At 43.3% G+C, this 22,731-nt stretch overlaps 2 protein-coding genes across 2 annotated transcripts; both read left to right on the top strand.

Annotated features, from left to right (window-relative positions):
- Positions 1-1,269: 1,269 nt before the first annotated feature.
- Positions 1,270-3,192, top strand: hspa1b (heat shock protein family A (Hsp70) member 1B; the record flags this gene model as incomplete). The annotated part of the gene is made up of 1 exon (XM_079742478.1): positions 1,270-3,192. The coding sequence occupies one exon, from the start codon at positions 1,270-1,272 to the stop codon at positions 3,190-3,192; it is 1,923 nt and encodes a 640-aa protein (XP_079598604.1).
- Positions 3,193-4,298: 1,106 nt separating this feature from the next.
- kcnc4 (potassium voltage-gated channel, Shaw-related subfamily, member 4) lies at positions 4,299-22,679 on the top strand. The gene is made up of 4 exons (XM_079741385.1): positions 4,299-5,300; positions 16,827-17,763; positions 19,621-19,818; positions 22,599-22,679. Exons 1-4 carry the CDS (start codon positions 4,683-4,685, stop codon positions 22,604-22,606), a joined length of 1,761 nt encoding a protein of 586 aa, XP_079597511.1. The 5' UTR covers positions 4,299-4,682; the 3' UTR covers positions 22,607-22,679.
- The last annotated feature ends 52 nt before the right edge of the window (positions 22,680-22,731 follow it).

Here is a 22,731-nt window from a genome sequence, read left to right as displayed (position 1 = left end):
CTATTTCATCACTAGTAAACTGTAAAAATGTGTAATGGTAAAAGCAACAGGGTGTAGCCTGGCCACTTTAGAAATACAGCTTATAAAATTCCCTTTTGAGGGCTTCATCCACTCACGCTAATTAGTTTTCCTCGGGAGAATATCTCTGTATCAAAACAGGAAACGGGGTCTATCGAAATAGGAAAGGAAAGGGGGTGTATCGAAACAGGAAATGTGGTGTATCGAAACAGGAAACGGTGTATCGAAAAAGGAAACGGGTGTATCGGAATAGGAAACGGGGTGTAACAGGGTGTAACAGGACCTTTATTCCTTGCAGTATTTGATATCCGTCCAGGCTCTGAGCCGTCTTCCCCCAGAAACTCTGCTGTAGCATAGTAGGACTGCTGGATCTGACATTACATAAGGTAAAAATAGTGAGCAAGAGAATTAAAAGGTCAAGCAAGTTAAGAGATCTAGTGTAAACGTCCTTTATTCTCAATGAAAAGCTTAGCCTACATATAATATGCTAAGGGGGAACCCCTTCATGAAAGTTGCTGAATGTGCTTTACGTAACATTCTTTGCATACCGGTCATTCAATTCCTAACAGCTAGGCCCATTGGCCGAGTGACAGTAGGCTGGGGTTCAATGCTCACTGGCCTTCTCTAGAATATTCACTGGCCCAGCCCCCACTGCCTCATCTGCTAATATTAACAGTTGACTCACTGAGGCTGGGGAGCTGAGAGCATTCTAGAAACTTGCTTTTGACTATATAAGCGAAGGGTTGGAGTCAGTTTAGGTGTGACTTTTTGGAAGAACCAAGAGGACAGACCAGTTTCAAGCGACATCTACTCTAGAGGACTCGACTGAGATCCTTCAGGCGCTTAAAGGAGTTTTCACATATAGAGTAAGTAAGAGATTGTATGAAAATGTTGGATTACGCTGTTGATTTAATATTATTATCATTATTAATCCCTGGCAAGAGAGATAAATTCAGTATCATGCAAGTTCTTTAAATTATTAAGTTATAGTTTCCTCCAGATTACAAGATTTTAGTTAATTTTCCGTTATGACAAGATAATTCTCTCATACTAAAAACATAAAATGTTCTGTTGTGGCAGTAATAAGCTTCCGGAAAGACGATATATACATACTGTATAAAAAAATCAGACAGATACAGCATAACATTTGATGTTTTTAAGTATAAATAAATTGATGGCGTCATCATCAAAGATTTATATTAACACTGACATTTTAATAATTTCCCCAGGCACAAAACCAAAATAACCAAGATGTCTTCAGCAAAGGGAATATCAATAGGCATTGATTTGGGCACCACCTACTCCTGTGTGGGTGTATTCCAGCATGGCAAAGTGGAGATTATCGCAAATGACCAGGGAAACCGGACAACACCAAGCTATGTGGCTTTCAACGATTCAGAGAGGCTCATTGGAGATGCTGCGAAAAACCAGGTGGCCATGAACCCTGCGAACACAATCTTCGATGCCAAGCGCTTAATTGGTAGAAAGTTTGATGACCAAATTGTGCAGGCTGACATGAAGCTGTGGCCTTTCAAGGTCATCAGCGATAACGGAAAGCCCAAAGTCCAGGTGGAGTACAAGGGAGAGACCAAGGATTTCTTCCCAGAAGAGATCTCCTCTATGGTTCTGGTCAAAATGAAGGAGATAGCTGAGGCCTACTTGGGGCAACGGGTGTCTAATGCAGTCATCACTGTCCCAGCTTACTTTAATGACTCCCAGAGGCAAGCTACCAAGGATGCCGGGGTTATTTCAGGCCTGAATGTGCTACGGATCATCAATGAGCCGACAGCAGCGGCCATCGCCTATGGTCTTGACAAAGCCAAAAAAGAAGAGAGAAATGTCCTAATCTTTGACCTGGGTGGAGGTACCTTCGACGTCTCTGTCCTCACCATTGAGGATGGCATCTTCGAGGTAAAGTCCACGGCAGGAGACACGCATCTGGGCGGGGAGGACTTTGACAACCGCATGGTGCAACACTTTGTCGAAGAATTCAAGAGAAAACACAAGAAGGACATCAGCCAAAATAAGAGAGCGGTGAGACGGCTTCGTACAGCATGTGAGAGAGCCAAGAGAACCTTGTCCTCTAGCTCGCAGGCAAGCATCGAAATCGACTCTCTCTTTGAAGGCATTGACTTTTACACCTCCATTACAAGGGCCCGCTTTGAGGAGCTCAACTCTGAGCTCTTCAGGGGAACACTGGATCCGGTGGAGAAATCCCTGCGAGACGCCAAGCTAGAAAAGGGGCAGATCCAGGAAATTGTCCTTGTCGGCGGCTCCACCAGAATCCCCAAGATCCAGAAGCTCTTGCAGGATTTCTTCAACGGCAGAGAACTGAACAAGAGCATCAACCCGGATGAGGCCGTGGCCTATGGGGCCGCGGTCCAGGCGGCTATCCTCATGGGGGACACTTCGGGAAATGTCCAGGACTTGCTCCTGCTCGACGTGGCTCCCCTGTCCCTGGGCATAGAGACCGCCGGTGGGGTTATGGCCACTCTCATCAAGCGTAACACCACCATCCCCACCAAGCAGACCCAGGTCTTCTCCACGTACTCTGACAACCAGCCGGGGGTTCTGGTCCAGGTGTATGAGGGCGAGAGGGCCATGACTAAAGACAACAACCTCCTCGGGAAGTTTGACCTGACTGGCATCCCCCCCGCCCCGAGGGGGGTGCCTCAGGTGGAGGTGACCTTTGACATTGACGCCAACGGTATTCTGAACGTATCTGCGGTGGACAAAAGCACCGGAAAAGAGAACAAGATCACCATCACGAACGATAAGGGCCGCCTGAGCAAAGAGGAGATCGAGCGGATGGTTCAGGACGCAGATAAGTACAAGGCAGAGGACGACGTTCAGAGAGAGAAAGTAACAGCCAAGAACGGCCTGGAGTCCTATGCCTACAGCATGAGGAGCAGCGTGGAGGACGAGAACCTGAAAGGGAAGATAAGCGAGGAGGACAGAAAGAAGGTCATCGAAAAGTGCAACCAGACAATCTCCTGGCTAGAGAACAACCAGCTGGCCGAGAAGGAAGAGTACCAGCACCAGCAGAAGGAACTGGAGAAAGTGTGCAACCCTGTCGTTTCAAATCTGTACCAGGGGGGAGCCTCAGCAGGAGGCAGCTGTGGGGGACAGGAGGGAGCCAGTTCAAAGGGCCCCACCATTGAGGAAGTAGACTAGTTGAAGGGCCTTTAAATGAACCACACATGTAGGCCTAATGTTTCAGCAATGGTAGGACTGTTGATGACACTTCTTATTCTTTTCAATGTGTATTTTCTGCTTTGATTATCCTAATAAAACCAACACAATTTAAGATGTTGTTAGTTTCATATTCCACCACACCTTTTAACATTCCATATGTAGATTAGTTAGGCCAATTAGTTATATTTTACGTGATGAATTAAATCTGCCATGGAAATCCCGTAATTACATCATACAGCACCTGGAGACAAATTATAACAAGGTATATTTAAGACACATCCGTGGAGCTGTCAAATAGAAAGTAACAATTCCACTAGATGGCGGTCTTTAGTTGAAAACCAGTTTGCCTCACACTGATAAGGATGTTAGGTAGTGTGCCCATCATGTGTATTGAAATGTATTGTAGAATGCCTGCAAATCAATAACTTAGCTTAAAATGAATTGTGTATAAATTAACGAATTAATGAATTAATATGCATCATATAAAAAAATGATGCATACAAATCATGGTACACCTAGACTATCTTCCCCATCACGTTTAGTTCAACTGTAACAGACAATTATAATTACCCACACCGACGAAAATATGTTATAACAGTGGTAATGTTTTTAAAATATCTCGATATGCCCAAGCCAAACCCGTATAACACCTGTTTTATATAGCTTCATACATTTCCAGGGTCAATAATTGGTCAATAGCCATATTTAGAATGAGCCTTTCAATAAAACACCAGTATAAGACGGGTCGGCCACCATAGGGTTAAGCTGTAGACAGCGGCTGTGTTGCCTGGTGTGTGTCGTTGAGGGAGGATACTTGTTGAGAAGCAACAGATTCTCTGAAGGAGAGAACCCTACATCCCTCGAGTCGACCCTTTGACAATTATAGAATGCAGTCGGTGTCTGATTAAGCAACGCAATTTAAATCAATGGGTCATTTTAAGTAAAAACGTTCAAAATGTTTATTATATTTTTTCGCGTGGATTAAAAGAAACACATTTTGGATAATATTTTGGCGAGAAAAGGTGCACACTGGTAATCTATCTCCCTCTCATCCCTGATGGACTACGGGGTAGGATTCAGTTACCTCAGTAGTATCCTCCGGCCTTTTTGTTTATCATCTAAGCAGGAGCCTATTAGTCTTTCGTAGTCTTGATGTGTTTTGACGTAGACAATTTCCTTCATCAAAGCAACACACTAGAGGACATTACTTATTTTTTGTGCGCCATCGTGCTGGAACCGTTTTACGCGGAGTTTTATTGTAACAGGTGGTTTTTACAGTCGCGCCTTCTTTTCACTCGGGCTAACAAGTCAGTTTAACAAGTATTCTTTTTAATAAATGATCCCCACCAGCAAGTACAAGGATTTTGGTCGGCATAAAAGGTGGGTTCACCATTCATTTTATTGCATTTTCCACGCGGAGAGATCTGTCAATAACCAAGGGAAGAAAATCAAAAAGTCCCTCCATCTAAATGATCAGCTCCGTGTGTGTGTCGTCTTACCGAGGACGCAAGTCAGGTAACAAGCCTCCGTCTAAATCATGTCTAAAGGAGGAGATGTCGAGAGGGGAAGACTCAGACAAAATAATAATCAATGTTGGTGGCACGCGACACGAGACCTACAAGAGCACCCTCAGGACCCTGCCGGGAACTCGCCTGGCATGGCTGGCGGACCCGGCAGATAAACCGATGGCTTCAGACACAGACTCGGCGCCGACGAGCACCAGCGAGTTGTTTTTCGACAGGCACCCTGGTATCTTCGCCTATGTGTTGAACTACTACCGGACTGGGAAACTCCATTGCCCCGCTGATGTATGCGGACCTCTTTTCGAGGAGGAACTGGCGTTTTGGGGAATAGACGAGACCGACGTGGAGCCGTGTTGCTGGATGACTTACCGCCAGCACAGAGACGCGGAAGAGGCCCTTGATACCTTTGAGCCCCCTGATCCCGAAGAAACCGACGACGACAGAGAAATGCCGAGACGTTTCGGCATCGAGGACTGTCCGGACAGGTCGAGGGGCTGCTGCCAAGTTTGGCAACCCAAGATATGGGCCCTATTTGAGGATCCATACTCATCCAGGGCTGCCAGGGTAAGTTGACTAGTAGTAGCATTGTTTTCTATAAACTTAACTAAAATGTACATTTAAGTATGTCCATTTAACGTATAACAATTCAGGATACCTTTTGCTAGGTCAATTTCAGTTGGCGCCATAAAATAGCGAGCGTGATGCGAGCCACTTCAACAGCTGATTTTAAAGCGTGGCACGAGTCATCTCGGTATCATACATTTTAAAGTAGCTCTACTTTATTTTTATTATCTTTTTACACGCTAGTGTCACATATGCACATTCAGAAGCAACAAGGTACAATAAAGACTAATACATTCACTTCAAGGACAGATGCAGTGGCGGTTCTACATTTAATTACACCGCGGGCGAGACCCCCCCCCCCCCCCCATATGAGTGAAAGACAAACTTATATTTCCCGATTGCACGAAATTCGAGGTGTGTGACTTTAGCCAATTCATTCCATTAGAGTATTACTCTTTACTCTATTGAGTCCCGACGTGTGTCTGGGTTAGAGTCCTAGAATCTGGGTTAGAGTCCTAGAATAGAGTCCTAGAATATAATTTGAGTCCTAGAATAGAAATTGACTAGAATCCGTGTTGGAGTCCCAGAGAAAGGACCAAGTTCCTTTAGGTTGGGTTGGAGTCCCAACGTGGGTACCAAATTCCTTTAGGTCGGGTTGGAGTCCCAACGTGGGTACCAGAGAGACTGTTGATCTTATCTTAAATACATTGCACTTTCTATTTTACTAATTTCTTTGCATATGTTTTCTTTTACTTATCTATTATTTTATTTTATTGTATGACAATGTTTATAGGTGAAGCACTTTGAGTCTGCCTTGTGTATGAAAAGTGCTATATAAAAAAAGTTGCCTTGCCTTGCCTATACGAGGCACGTGCCGTCCATATGGGCAGGTGGGGTGGCAAACTGCTTGCAAAAGCATGGTCCCAAAAAAAATTATATTTTTAATGAATAGTTTAAAAGTCTATTTTTAATAATGTGATTGTCACATTAACTATCTATAGTTTCTGTTGATGTCAAATTTTGGATGATGGTGGACGGCGATTCTAGCTGAGTTTAACGTCTCATGCAATGTTGGGGCAGGGCAGCTCAGCGATAGTTTTCCTCCATATGTTTATCACATAACCCTGCAGGCTTCAATAAGGATTTCAATCCACCCTAACAGTGGATCCCCCGTTCCCCCCCTTGTCCGTTCCATTTGGGAGACGCAGAGGTGAACTGCCCCCCTCACCCCCCTCCCCTTTCTCCTCCTCACACAGCTTCTGCGCACGGCACCTTCTCAGCAAGCAGGGGTGCCTGCAGCCGGAGGGGGCGCCAATATGCCAATTTCCCACACAGTGATGTGATAGATAATAGAAAACTGCCTCGCGGCACAGATGTTATTTTTTTTAAGTGCCGCGCCGCCCCCCATGTGTCATGAAGTAAGGCTGCCCCGCACGGCTGCCCGCTTCGCCCGTGCCTAAAACCGCCACTGGAGATATGTTATACTCATGTAAATGGTGTAATCTGTAAGATTTTGTCGAATAAGTCGTCCCCACTCCAAACAAATAGGGGGCAGCATATCGCCAACAATGTGTGGTAAGCAATTCCTGAGAGTGAATTCGCTTTTTAAGGTAAAATTATATCGGATATTCAACAGATATTAACACCTGGATTTACAGCAATCAGACCTGTGGAACTAAAGACGTGCTCACTTGTCCTGTGTGTCTAGTGGTGTGTACGTTTGAGACTTCGGGCAGCAGCACTTCTCGCAATATGTCTACTAAATAGGCGGAATAAAATTTACCCTTACTTAAACAATAGCCTAAATAAAACTAAATGAATCCGGAGATGTCTCACGTTTCTACAAAGCCCCGGAGGTGAAGTCGTGGCACCAAAATACAAATTTGTGCCATTGATATTCTTATTTTATGCGACCAGAATTCTATAAAACCTTTGAGGACTCAAAAAAATGACGTCACTTCCATGCTCAGCATTGGGTTGGATTGGACAACTGCTTTTGGAAGGTAATAAATTACAAATAAATCATTTGTAAGGAAATTATTAGGGTATTCTTTAAATTTATTCTACGGCAGAGGATGGGCATGGGAGTGACTGAAATTATCTAAATCTAAACTATCTAAATTTTCTAAACTATCTAAACTAAGTACTTTTAGTGCACGAAAAAAAATAAAGAAGAAATTCTCTATCTCACCTCCGGGGCTCCGTACGTTTCAAAATTTTCCCAATGGATAAAAAGTGACTGATGCTGTGATGTGGTTTTAACGCTCATAGACTATATAATACAGGTTCAACAGACTTTCTATGTGTATATATATTGGTGGAAACTATCGCAGGCTTTTTTCACACAAATACTGGCACCAAAACTCCCTAACAGGTTTGTTAGAAACATTTGTGATATTTTAGTACACAAGTTAGTCGTTTTTAAATATTTGAATTAAGTAATGTTTCTCATAATACCTTTAAAATGTAGCACATGTTTTAAAACAAACAATCTTACAAATTGCACCTTTTAAAGGTGTTGGTGGCCCACTAAAACATATGTTTAAACATGGTGTAAGGATGACAACCATCTCTAGTCACACATGCATCTTGAGTGTTTTCCTCTGAGAGAATAATTGCGAGCAAAAAGCATTCAAAAGTGGTTTGCAGCAAATGGCTGTGCAACGAAGCAGGAGGGCGGGATGCTCATGGAGGTAAATCTGAAAGCACAGTTAGGCAATTGAATGACATTAGCAGTTGGCTGGCAAATGGCAGTGAATAGCTTTCAAGTGTGTCGGTAAAAAATATGTCTCTCTCAATGATCAATAAGCGCCTAATTAGCTCCTAATTAGCTTGTAGTGATGGCAGCTGCAAAAATACAGCAGACATAAGAAAGAGCTAAACATATGAAATATAATGGCCTTGTGGTCATGGTTAATAAGCTTAGACTTATACTTGTTTTATTGTCATTCAATAAGTGCACCAGTGCACATATTAAACAAAATTTTGTTACCTTGGCTCACGGTGGAATGGACAAAGAATATAGAAAGATGGCATGAAGTAAAAAAGGTTAAAATACTATACTATCTGACTCTAAAGTCCTGACCCCACGCTCCTCTCATTCACCTATGTATGTGTGTTCAATATGTGCACCCTGAAAGACTGCAGAGTGCCTTTTCAGAGACTCATGTTACCTTTATGGCCTTTTTATTTTCCAAGAACCTTTAAGTCCATCTCACGTAATGTGATTCTTAAAAGCGGATGTCCATCATTTACACGCCAGATCCGCTACAATATCAACAAAGACTGTAGTCTTCCAGTGTAAGGGGAGCTACCACTAAAGGCAGTGGTTTTCCATAATCCCATAGGTCTGGAAATGCTTTCAGATCAGGGAGTGTAACACGTACTTGGGCAATGGTATTGTACCACTTCGATTCATTCACAAAGTTAAAAACTAATTGGAGCTCTTGCTATGTAATCAGATATAGCGTACATCTCAGAGTCCTATTACAGCATAAAGTAATATAGACAAATACGTGGATAAGTCCAAGCTCAGATTGTAATGCTTGTTTTTGTAAGGTCTGTAGCTGCATTATCGTTGGTGTTGCATTGTATGCAACCAAGACGAAATAATAATAAAGAAATCATATGGAAACTCCAAATCCATTATATTTGGCATGTCCAAATGACACCTGTCTCACCACAATGTTCCAACTTTAGAAAAAATGCAAAGTAAACGGTTATCTAACACAGAAGTTATTACAAAAAGTCAACCCTTTTTTAAACGTGTTTATCAGAATAGCCAATATACAGTATGTGCACGCATCCAGAGAAGCAATGATAGTGATAGCACAGGGGCAGTGTAAACAGAAGAACCGCCTCACTGTTTACACTACCACTTTAGAGCTGAGCCAGACATGCCATGCTGGTTAGTTAAAAATAATATCTTGGATCGCAACAAGAGCTTAAATGATTACGCCAATGGCCTGTTTTACACACTCCAAAAAGAGGTAACATGCATAAGGCACAATTTTTTTCATAAAAAGAATATCATAACGGCCCACTGCTGCCAACATTTCTCCGTCTGTATTTGTTGGTGACTCATTGTGAAAAAGACTGTGAATCTTTCCAGTCTGCTAGCCCTCTCCTCCTTTGCCAGTTTCTATACATAGAACGTCTTTAGGCCCAGTGTTTCGTTGTCACCTACCGATCCCTCTAGAGACAATGGACTATGGAGGGTGTGTGTCTGTGTGCGTGTGTGTATGTGTGTGTGTAGGTGTGTTTATTTGAGACTAAGGGGTGGGGAGGGGTTCTAATCCTATGTAATTATGTTTGTTTGTTGTGCCTTAGCCTTCAATGTTTGCGGAGAAGAAAAGGGTGCCTCTTGCTGTGAGAGCAACAGATGCATTAGAGTGCGGCTTGATTAAATGTACAACTCTCTCCCATCACCCATAATTCACATTCATACCAAGCCTTTCCACTCAAGCAACATAACTGCTTTAATGGTATTTTAGGATCTGTATCAGAGCTGGGATTTTGAGAACAAGTCAGTATTTCTGAAAACATAAACCGAGACGGTAGTAGTGGTTATGTGTATGACAAGTATTGTAACAGAAACAGTCAGGTACACTCACATCCCACTCCACTGATGTGGAGTGTAGATTGGCTTTTAAGACAATTCAGTTTTTCTAACCACACTTGATCAATCAAATCTATCGTTTTTGCTAATTTGCTTTAACCAGATAAGCCGTCTATTTTCAGCTGTGTGACTTCAATTGTCTTTGGTATTGAATAATATGAGGATCTTTCGATTTTGTTCTCCCCATGGTGATGACAACCGGAACTCCTCACATCCGCTCACCTTGGCGTTACAATATGGCTGTCGGAGAAGCTTCCATTGGACACACACTCACGCACACGCAGACATACACACGCCCACACACACACACACACACACACACACACACACACACACACACACACACACACACACACACACACACAAACACACCGCCGTGGCGTGTATGGAATTAAATACTTTTACTTTAATAGTTCACGGAACCGGTGACTTGTTCCGCTCTGTGTGGGGAACCGCTCTGTCTTTATCAGAAGCAGCTGTAGGGGACGGTCCACAGCTGGAGGAGATGACTGTGATCGGACAGCTGCTCAGCTGCTGCTGTTTTCTGGCCATGCCTCCCCAGCTGCCTGGCTTGGGTCCTGCCATCTTTGCACGCCTTCTCAATAGATGGTTGGCCCCTGACATGTGTCCCCTCTAGGGAGTCTGCTGGAACGGTGGTTGGTATACAGACTGCTTGGGCACCCGCTGACCCTCTGCAGGCATTAAAGCACCTTCCACTTCATCTCTTGTATGTATCCTATCATGTTAGGTGAGTAGGCATGCGCTGGCAGTTGATCATTGATGCGATTTTACTACCTTGCTATCTTTGCTTTTTATTGGAACATTTATTAAAGATTAATACATTTTAATTTTGATCGCACCGAGGTACATTTTACTTAAATATATAAATTTATACACTTATATATAACGCCACGGTGTGTGTGGATGTGTGGGTGGAGCGCCATCTATGCAGCAGTTGTTAGTTGATGTTCGCTTCCGAGTGAGGGTTAAGCTTCTTGGACACTTATAGTATAACGCCATGGTGAATGCTCTGTAGACCCCTTTTTCCATTCTGAGCCACTGTAGAAGCATGGCGGTGAAACATGGCGGCCTCCATGAAAGCGGACCTGCTGCCGATGTAGATATTAAGACTAGATACAAATTTGAGGGTAACAAAAACACAACGATTATTATTTTCATGGGATTCAAATGTTTGGGTTCAGGCCCACACTGCAAGAAGACATAAAAAAAATATTTAAAAAGAATAACGTGCTTTGACAAGACATGTTAAAAAAGAATATCAACTTAAATCTTAAAAAAGTAACAAATTATAGCCAAGAAAGTACATATTTGCAATTGTTTTTCAATGGGCTCAGGTAATTATACATTATTAGCCTAAATTATATTGTTACAATTCTGTATATTGCAGTTTGCATAGTACATTGCACATTTTACATATCTTCTCATGCATGACCTGCTGCAATAGCTAAGACAGACCCAAAATGGGGAGTACAGGAGATGATCTTGAAGCCTTCTCCCACACGTTTCAAATTCTTCCTTCAGGCTTGCATAGTGGTTTATTGCCTGAAAGTTTATTGAGTTGCTTAGCAGGGACTTAGCAGTGACGCATAATATATACGGGAAAATTTGGAGACCGCCCTGAATGTGAGGCGATTATAAATGACCATTTCCCGGAAAAAGTTATTCTGTGAACTGTTTCAGTGTTGTGACAATACGGTGGCGGTGTTTGATGGTTCCATAACTAAACAGTAAACCTGATGTAACACTTACCCCTGGTGTCCAGAAACAAGCACACAGACGGTTCAGGGTCCCTGGGGTTAACGGCAGAGAGACACGTAGACACACAACCCCACAGACAGGGTGACACATGCTGGCTTCACATGCAGGGAACACTTTCAGCCAAGCAGTAAGAAAACTGGAAGATGTGAACCCTAAGCGATTAGACAGATCCAGCCAGGTCATTCAGTGCCATGGTATTATTTTTATTAGGCATCGGGTTTAAGATTTCAGAAGCCAAGTATAAATCTTAATAGCACTTTACAAAGTACAAATGCAAAGTATAATTTAGTTTTGGTTGGCTTCCCCCTTTCTCTCAGTGGTGCCTTTGGAGAGGATAGTGTGCAGATAAGCCAGTTTGTTTAGGTCTGGTGTAAATCATTTGGCATGTTGATAGACAAAATACCACTGGGACCACCCCCCTCACACACACACAGACACACACAAAGACAGCACAGTTGTAGTTTGGGGATCCTCCTTTTTATCGGGCTGCGCAGGCGTTTCCTACAGTAGCGTTTACAGAATGTGAGCATGTCATCCGAACCTTCAGTCAACGTTCATTGTGCACACAGAAGTCTGATAAGTGGCACTAAATCTTCAAGATGTATTGCCTTGGTAGGGTGAAATAACAGTTGCATCGCATATGCAGGGATTATGGAACAGAATCATATTGAGTTCTTTGGATGAAGATTAAATATTCATTTCCCAAATCAAGTGGTATTTATAGCCGTTTTAACAACTGTAGAATAGCAAGTGGTCTTTGTGGGTAATATATTCATATGTCAACCTGCATAAAAAATGCGGACATACTTCATTCAGTCAGAAATGGGCCTTCCTTAGTTTAATTCTAAAGATGTTGAATTTGAATATGTTCAGTTATAAATCTCTCCATCTCTCTCAAGCCATCTATAAATCTATAAATATCGATCTTTTTTTTTTCTTTCTTTACTGCCATTGCAGTTGGCTCAGCCTTGTGTTGAGCCGTGTGCTGTAACATGTAGATCTGTATATATAGAGAGACACATCGTGAGTCCAAAAAAAGTATCACTTGATGCTTTTACATGTACATGCTTTTTTCAGGCATTTTCTGATCAACCGGTTCATGGCTTGAAAAAAGACCTGCATCTCGTGTTCCTTATTAGTGTGTTTGTTCTGCAACCTGTTGCCACAAGGCAGCTCACAGGAGGACAGGAAGGAAAGGATGTAAAGGGGGGACGCAGAGCTGCTGGTGATGAGCGTGCCTCTTCTAATGGAGCGTGTCAGGCAGGGGCCTGTTGTGATGAGCTGTCCTACAGGGTTAGCACTAAGCGCCGGCGCCGCTAGACACGTGTGGTGTTCATATGATTCACTCCTCAAAATACTTGTTTGTCTGCCTGGACCGCCCTCATTATCTGGCCCCAGCTGCATGTCCGTCTTCGTTGTCTGAGGAGCTCCAGGCTAGGAAATTGTGGATCAGTTGAACATAATGAAAATGTGTGTGTTTCTATGTGTGTTTTGTGTGTTTGTGTGTGTGGGGGGGGGATTGGGTGTGTGTGTTTACGTGTGTGTGTGTGTGTGTGTGTGTGTGTGTGTGTGTGTGTGTGTGTGTGTGTGTGTATGCGTGCGTGCAGACGTTTTGTATTTTGGTTCATGTGTGTCTGTGTCTTTGCATCATGCTTGTGTCTGATAGATGCAGCCTAAAAACACCTTGGAATATAAAAAAATACTACTAGTATTTGTATTGGTATTAATATAAATTAATACAATCTACATTTAAAACGAAGCCTTCATGGAAATTAGACTTTTAGTTTATTTGTCTAGAACTGTCCATTAATTTAAAGGGCAGGAATGGGTGTTGTAACTGCATATTCACGGTAGTGATTTGCATGTATCCTAGATATATCTTCAAACATTTAAATTCACAACCTTTTCTTTTTTATTCTCAGAATAGAATGCAACTTGGATTTGAAAAACATATCTGCATCGCGCATTTATTATCGGCAGTTATCTGCAGTTATATCCTACCAATGCACACGGTAAACGTTGTAAATTCGTCACAGCCTGTGCCAATTTTCCACTGTTTGGCAGCATGTGGCTACTCTGTATCTCGGCTGCATAGTCGAACTTAATTAGCCTACACACAGAGCAACAGTTCCCAGGTGGGCACACAGTGGGTTTTGTGATGCTCAGGGCAACCGTCGCCATGGAACGCGGAGGGAGGGACTCTTGTAAGGATGGGGCCAGGGTCCAGAAGTCTCTTACTCTGGTCTTCATAGGCCCACTGGGTACAGGAGCTCTTAATATAATGGGCAGAAGCAATATATGCTGTACTGGAAACACCCCGCATGGAGCCAAAGACAAATTGTAATGGTTGAGAGTAGGGATATATATTATTATGAAGACAACATCCTTATCAATAATATAGGTTATCTGGCATTTACCGGCCGTTTGCCGACTAGAATTTAAATTGTCCTGTTATTAAACATCTGGACCTGGAGTACTTTGGATTAAAGCAAGGCCCAAACGCAGTCATTCGCTGAGTGGCAAATGCTTTTTATTGATCTCTTCCACTCGATGGCATGAAGCAGAGAGCTTCAATTCAGATGGAGTCTACTTGCGCTCTGTTTATAGAGTAACTTGCAGCTATTGCTCCCCTCGTCTCCTGAAAGCAAGCGCGCATGGCACGCCCAATTTGCCTGCAGGGAGTGGAAACGGATCGCCACACACACATACTGGCCTGCTATCGCACATCGATGCAACTCATAGGAAATACAGATTAAAACACTGTCATTCTTAGGGCACTGGTACTAATAAAATGGGCTATAGTGTCGTTTTTTTTATGACAGGGTATTATCATACCTTTCTGTTATCGATTTACACACATGCTGGATGCATGTTGCTTGTGTCTCCTGTTGCGTTGGAGAATAAAGGCAGAATTAATTACCTCTGGCATAAGTTGAATCTGATTTGTTGACTTTGGATCCTCAATTGAATTCTAGATCCAATTCCCCGTTTTCAGCTTCCCCAGAATTTGCCCTACCTTTATGGCTGTATGGCTTTATGGTCGATATGTGTGCAATGCTATATAAACAATTATGAAAGGGAACTACAGTATAAAGTGGTTGTCGTAATTCTTTCTTTCTCCATAACCTTAAAAAGCAGGTAAGGTGAGTGGGAATGAGTAAGGTCAAATTATGTCTCAAACTATATCAGCATACATGCAGTATACGTAGAAAAAACATGAAATAGGCTGCGAGTCAGGGGTCAGAGCATAGCAGAAGAGAATAGAGTGTAGCAGCTCATGGTACATTGGAAACAGACTTTATAAGATGCACTGCTGCTTTATTATACAAGATGAGGTTTTTGTTCCGATTAAACCATATAGTCTAATGTGTCAGGAAGAGGTTTCAACGGTTTTAATAAAAGGATTCAGCCCAACCCTAGTTAAGTGCAGATACCTTCCCTCAGCCAGTATATATAATCTTGCCTGACAATGGATGTTTCAATTGCCACTTCACCCCTGAGTATAGTTGTGTTTTTTGCTACGTAAGAAACACTTAATATCAAATATGACTTACTAAAATCCATAGAGACAGCCTTTTATTAAATCCCTATTGAATGAATGAATTAACTCCATTGAATGAATAATCAGTGGTGAAAGCAAGTGACATCCCAAGATATGAATGCACGAGGGACCCGGGTTATCAGCATAGCATTTAATGGCTAGGCAGAATAAAGAATTAAATCACTTGTCATTTCACAGTGTATATATCTCACTCGCTCCCATTGTGGGGAGGATTAGCTGTCCCGCAATGCGTCCGGTGTAATGGGCATTGAAGCCATGCATGCGTGCTTTATTAGTTTTTCATACAATACCGTAGACCCAAACACTATAGGACTGATTGATTTGTGTGCAGCAGGACGGAGGACACTGGAAGCTAAGTGCACCCATGGCACAGGTACATATTTAACCAGCTGGAAGAGGATGGGGCACGGTGCGGCATTACAATCCAGCCAGACTATTGTGAACATTAATGACAGACTGTGTTTTAGTTTGCACAAAATGAATGTCAACACAAACGCAGACTGCGGTGGCTTTTGTGTTGGATTCACAAGCAACTTGCCTACAAGGCACGGCAACACCTGCCGTCATATGGAAGAATTGATTCACTAATGTTACGAGGTAGAAAACGCAGACTCTCATAAAGACAAGGGAGGGTTTCCATTGTGTCCAATGATTTGGATTGTTTCCCTCAGATAATTCGTTATGATATAGCAACCCTGGATACCTCCTGTAGAATGCATTAACAACATGCCCCTGTCCTGTAGCACTCAGATTTGTTTATATATTTGGAAACCCTTCATTACCCCAAGAGATTGAATGGACCATTGTTTCTGTAATGTGATGTGTGAAACAGGACATTTTGTGATGGGACGTTTAAAAAAAAAGTGAGTAAAGTGCGGTAAGTATGCATCCCTGATTCCTGGCTTCCTATTGGTTACTTTCAGAGTAAATCAGGTCCAAACTGTGTTATTGTTTGTTGGAATTAGGCTGTATGCTTGGAATTGGTGGCACAAAATTACAAAAATGCAGTGTCTGATTGAGAGTTCATGGTATTTTTATTTATCTGAATGTACAAAATAAAAAAATAGAAATATATTCCTCCCAGGCGGAAAAGTCAGGCAATACATCGATAATTAAATTTCAATTATTGTCATCTCTTTTCTGACAAAGAGGCTATAATATTTAGTTGCTTTGGTCTTTCATTTGAAATTGCATCTTTTTTTACCACTTTAACAAAACATATGTCAGTGCCCACAGCTGTATCCATGTAGCCAGCTCTCTGCTGTCAGTGAGTGGCAGGTTAGACGATGGCTGGACTTAATGGAATCCCATTAGTCTCACAGCGTGACTCTGTGAGTGTGTGCATAGCTGTAATTGATTTGAAACGGGGGCTATTTTCTCGAGGAATCTTGTTGAGCTTTCTCACAGACATAATCGCTAATCTTGAAATCACAGCTTTTGTTCTAGAGCTTTTGGCCAATCAGAAGGGACGATTGTTCTCCTGACAGCTAAAACACCATACGACAGCGGCGCCTGGCTATGCATGGTAAATCTGCGCCCATTAACTTGTCCTTCCTCTTTCTTTCAGGGAGTCGCGTTTGCCTCCCTGTTTTTCATCCTGGTGTCAATCACCACCTTCTGCCTGGAGACCCACCAAGCCTTCAATGACATACACACCCGGACAGAGCTGGTGGTCGTGGGGAACGTCACCAGGGAGGAGGAGAAGTGGGAGATGGTGACCAAGCCTATACTGACCGTGGTGGAGGGCATCTGCGTGGTGTGGTTCACCTTCGAGTTTCTGGTGCGAATCATCTGCTGCCCGGACAAGGTGTTGTTCATCAAGAACCTGCTGAACATCATCGACTTTGTGGCCATCCTGCCCTTCTACCTGGAGATGAGCCTGAAGGGCCTGTCCTCCAAACCGGCCACCGACGTGCTGGGCTTCCTGCGCGTGGTGCGCTTCGTCCGCATCCTGCGCATCTTCAAGCTGACGCGGCACTTTGTGGGGCTGCGTGTGCTGGGCCACACGCTGAGGGCCAGCGTCAACGAGTTCCTGCTGCTCATCATCTTCCTGGCGCTGGGCGTGCTCATCTTCGCCACCATGATCTACTACGCCGAGCGCATCGGCGCCAGCCCCGACGACCCCACGGGCCACAATCACACGCACTTCAAGAACATCCCCATCAGCTTCTGGTGGGCGGTTGTCACCATGACCACGCTGGGCTACGGCGACATGTACCCCAAGACCTGGCTGGGTATGATCGTGGGGGCGCTGTGTGCGCTGGCCGGAGTCCTGACCATCGCCATGCCCGTGCCGGTCATCGTCAACAACTTTGGGATGTATTACTCGCTGGCCATGGCCAAGCAGAAGCTGCCCAAGAAGAAGAAGAAGCACAACCCCAACCCGGAGGCCCCCACGGACTCTGCGTCCCTGGGGAAGTCGGAGAGCATCTCCCACAGAGACAGCACCCAGAGCGACACCTGTCCCCTGGCCAAGGACGAGATAGTCGCCAGGAATCGCTCAGGTTAGAGCAGGAGCACGACACTCTTGTTCCCAAGCCGACGTTGACGTTATGATTTAAGTTACTGACTTGCTTAAAACTTATTAGGATTTTGTGTGGTGGCTGTCACATACTGCTAGCTTGTCTCCAATAGTATTTAGTTGATGAGGTTAGTCTTAAATGAGCTTCATATGTTTTATTATTCATGGTTGATATGCCCTGATGCTTATTTACTAGCAACCAAAATGAACAATCTGTGCTCCAGTATTGATAATCACTGCATTAATTACCCATAGATCAGAAAAAGGTTTATTCATCTAAGGTAAAAGTCAACATCTGTTTAATGTCTCTGCTATCCAGTTACATGGTCCCAACAGAATATCTCTAGTATATTCAAGCACATCGGCTGAATACAGCGTGTCTGGCGCCTCTACCCCTTTCTCACGTGCACCTGTATCACCAGTGCACCAACCAGCCAACACTGATGTTAACCAAATACAATCCACTCAAAAGGGATAGGAGGGTGAACCTTTATTTCTAATTTAAACTAGGGGTGGGAATCTCTTGGCACCTCACAATTCGATTCGATTCTGATTATGAGTTCAACGATTCGATTCTAAAACGATTATCGATGCATGTTGATGCAACGATTTTTTTTATGTACATTTCAATGCGTGATTTTCAAAAAAATATATATACATCTGAGTTTGCTGCTCAGAGTTTGATAATCACTTCCTACTTTTGTGATGATCATTAAAGACATCAACAGATTAATTATCTTATCTAATATTTTCTTAGAGAAAAAGCTTTTGCCACAAATATGACTTTCTATGAACAATGCAATAATCAATGCAGCTTGCATTACAACACAATATGGAAGAATGTAAAAAATAGGTTTCAGTTTTCTTTTCTTTCTAATCTTTCTTTTCTATGTCATTAGAGAAAAAGCTGCTCTTGAATTAGAAGGAGTTCTTGTGTCGGGCTGTGAGTTTGCGTGCATGCTATGCGTAGGCTGAATCGCAATCGTGTCAAGACAAATCTGATTGGCCAATAAACACTGAAGATAACTTAAATCATTTTAAAATTACTAAAATTATCCCTCTGTGGCAAACAGAATGTTGCAGCAGGCGAACAAATTAAAATTATTATTTTATTTATTTTTTATTCAGATTATTAATTTATCTGCATCGAGACAAAATCATTCTTGAGAGAATCGCGATGCATCAAAGAATGGTTTTTTTTTCCCACCCCTAATTTAATCATAACAAACTATGCCATGGTGTGTGTGTGTGCCTGTGTGTTGGAGGGAAGGTTAATTGATATGACGATGATTATAATTGATGCAATCAATCCCTAGTTTTTTAATGACAGGGTAAGGTATTGCCACAACGGCATCGCAGCATCCTCAGTCACATGTTAAAGGTGACAAATTATACCACCAGGTGTGAGTGTGATTAGCCGTTACAATCCGCCTTGAAAATCTACCTCTTCTGATATCACAAGTGGGCGTGTCCACCCAGATGTATGACAGATAGATGAGCAACATTTGCTACAGTCCACTGGGTAGACTGGTAGACCCATCTATCCAGCACACATCTAGGTAGACACTAGGTAGTCCACTTGTGACGTCAGAAGAGGCAGATTTTCAAAACGGCTTGTAACGGCTAATCACACTCACACCTGGTGGTATAATATGTCACCTTTCAAATCCCCTTCCAGTCACTCCAGTATGTGGATATCGATGTTACTTTCGATGTCATCCCAGCAATACACATTCCTTCAGTTATGTAATCTACCCTTTTCCTGCGGAGCCGCCGAGGGCTGCTTGCTAAAAGCTTTGACATTTACACCAGCGGGCGTGTGTGTTGTCGATCCGGCCAGACTCCAAGCAGAACGGGGACGCCAACGTGGCCCTGTCGGAGGAGGAGGGCTGCAGCCTGACCCAGCCGCTGTCCCCCAGCGAGAGGTGGTCTCTGCGCTGCTCCCGCCCACGTGACAAGCCCGGCAAGAAGGAGGCCACCTGCTTCCTGCTCACCTCCGGGGACTTCTCCTGCCCAGGAGAGCCCACCATACGGACTGGTGAGTCGCACGCACACCGTTTGAATGTATAACCGCACCACTGCATGCGCGGCCACGGTGTATCGGTGCTCTGCTGGTGTACCGTCTGTGCTCTGGTAGTGTACCATCTTATCGGTGCTCTGGTAGTGTACCATCTTATCGGTGCTCTGGTAGTGTACCATCTTATCGGTGCTCTGGAAGTGTACCATCGGGGCTCTGGTAGTGTACCATCGGGGCTCTGGTAGTGTACCAGTGGTGCTCTGGTAGTGTGCCAGTGGTGCTCTGGTAGTGTACCAGTTGTGCTCTGGTAGTGTGCCAGTGGTGCTCTGGTAGTGTGCCAGTGGTGCTCTGGTAGTGTACCAGTGGTGCTCTGGTAGTGTACCATCGGGGCTCTGGTAGTGTAAGAAAAATATTTACTGAGGCCTTTTTGTTAGCTTCATAATATTTAAAAGTGCAGTGTGTAGAAATTAGTGGCATCTAGCGGTGATTGCAATCAAGTTAATTACCCCCCACTCCTCCCCTTTCCAACAACTACGGAGCTAGTAAGTACTACCAAAATGATGTCATCATCAAATCAGGTAGCCAAGGGTCAAGTGATTAGGTTCCTCGATAGATTATAAATTGTATTTACTAATTTCGTCTTTCAATGCAAAACTATAGGTCATAGCGTAGTAAGAGTAAGATAGCATTTATGACTTTAAAGGGGAAAAAATCGTATTTCTTCCCTTTGTTGAAAGGGCTAATATGTCGTATTTGACGGTAAACATAGTAATCAATGCTATTTTGTGACTGTCATTAACATAAGACCAAAATACAGAGAAAACTGGTCTCTGCCAGCCAAGCTGTGAATGTTCCACTCTGCTCCAAGAACAGCAGGCGTGCTGTGCGTGTTGTGTGCGTAGTGTTTGTGGATGTGTTGAGCTCCGTCTAGTCAGCGGTGGATGTTGACAGCCGACATGGCAAATTGAATATAATGCCAGAGAATCCATCCACACACAAACGAAGCCTTGCATTTATTTTTCCCTCCTCCATTAAAAAAATGCTTTAGTATTACAACTTCTCCCTAAAAAGCCTTCACACTAGGACTGCGGTTTAGTGTGTTGTAAACGCTGCATCTTAATGGTATGCCTTCACACGAAGACACACAACACTCCGCCAGCAGGTAGGTGTGGTGAGAAGGTGGCTGTGTTCTGATTGGACGGCGGGTGATGGGTGGCGTTGGTAAAAGGCTGGGAGCCATGTAATGCAACAACGGCTATTGATTCCATGAAGGGCTAAACCTGACAGAGAACAACCACTTGCAATGGAAAAACTCAACAGAGAATTTAAGAGCCTATGCAAAGACTGTAATTACTAACCCATTTATGTACTTGAATGGGTATATGAAAATATAAAACTGAACGTGAGAATTAATGACAAAAACAATGATCTCTGTGTATAGTATAAAGTAAGCTCCCTTGTGTATGGGTGAATCTGTATTTGCAAAAAATATAAAAGCTGTCATCAAACTTTCTGTAATGCCTCCATCTATCTTTCATTATTGGGTAAACCATGCAGAACCCTGTAAGCCGTCAGTCTTTACAGCTGTTTTAAAACTGGACAGGTTCAAAGGGATTATGACTGCCTGTCAGAACCTGGGCCCGTAAGGGATGTGGCTGATTCTTGGATTGCACAGGATGTAGGGTATGGCTGATACGCTAGCCGTGCACTTTGGCAGGAAATAGGGGATAAGACAGATGTATGCAGGCAGCTCTGAGAATACTTGCATGGTTATCAGTTACAGGAAATGCTTGCCTGACAGCAGAGAAGCTGTGGTAGCAGCAAAGGGAGTTGAAACAGTAGAGCTTACATACATTAGGTAAGGCTGCCTGTTAGCAACCACTAACACAAACCCCACCCAGACAGCAACCCCCCTGCTTTGAACGGTGTGTTCAGTGTGTTGATGTGTACAACACAACAGATGATTTAGAGTGCATAATGACCAACAACTAAGGAGATGCTTATTGACTGATCAACAGGGCCAAGATGGATGAGCATAGGAGGGTTTCCATGATCCCATATGCGAGGATGCTACATCTCTATATTAATATGCATCAGACATGTCTATTTATTTAGTTAATTCACATTTTCTTTACTTGTTGGTTTATAAATATATACCCTTCTCTTTACTACTTTTTAATCTTGCCAGCATCATGTTTTCTAATTCCTTTGAGGTGAACCATGCACAGGTGTGAGTGATCAGACCTCAATGGACTGTACCAAGTGGAGCTGAATGGAGAGGGGGGGTCCGGAAGGGGTCCAGTTTAGTTTTGATGCTTCTGAATGTTTGTTTGGTCATTTATTTAATGCAAATGTATAATTAAATGAAAAAGCAGTGACGTAATTATAGGATCAATTTATTTTATTGATTCCCCCCTTAATGATGGCAGGGGGTAATGCATGCATTTGTATTCCGTTAAATCCTGCCCTTTCGGGGCATGATCATTGAACATTGTTATGTTTTTGTTGATCCCTCCACACAAATACCAGCTGCTTGCTACCGCCCCACCAGTTTTACATCATACCCTACTGCACCATATAACAATCACCTCCAATAGATAACCCTTAGCGTCATGCTCGGGTCAAAATCCAAACAACTTTTGTTTCGGCCCATGCAGATCTGATCTGCGTTCGTCCAATATGCTTGATCCTGTTCGGGACCGACCTATCTTAGCAGCGATGAGATTTTGGTGTTTGTCATCTTTTCTGTCGTATCGCTGAGTTGTATTTTCTGTGCCGTGTGTTTCCCTCCACATCAAGAGAGCTGTAAAGACATCCTGGCTGCAACAGGAATCTATGCCCAGCCCGAGGTCACGACTCTCACCTGATCCGGATCAAGAAAGGACAACCGCGATCTGTTGATGAACCGAGGACCCTTGGGGAAATCGATGAATG

The sequence above is a fragment of the Pollachius pollachius genome (genome assembly GCF_949987615.1).
Source record: "Pollachius pollachius genome assembly, chromosome: 8".
Lineage (NCBI taxonomy): Eukaryota > Metazoa > Chordata > Actinopteri > Gadiformes > Gadidae > Pollachius > Pollachius pollachius.
This window is presented reverse-complemented; position numbering and strand designations above follow the sequence as displayed.

Coding starts and splice junctions, on each gene's coding strand:
- kcnc4 (XM_079741385.1), top strand. CDS start 4,683: ATGATCAGCTCCGTGTGTGTGTCGTCTTACCGAGGACGCAAGTCAGGT. Junction 5,301..16,826: donor ACTCATCCAGGGCTGCCAGG/GTAAGTTGACTA, acceptor TCTTTCTTTCAG/GGAGTCGCGTTTGCCTCCCT. Junction 17,764..19,620: donor AGTCGCCAGGAATCGCTCAG/GTTAGAGCAGGA, acceptor CGATCCGGCCAG/ACTCCAAGCAGAACGGGGAC.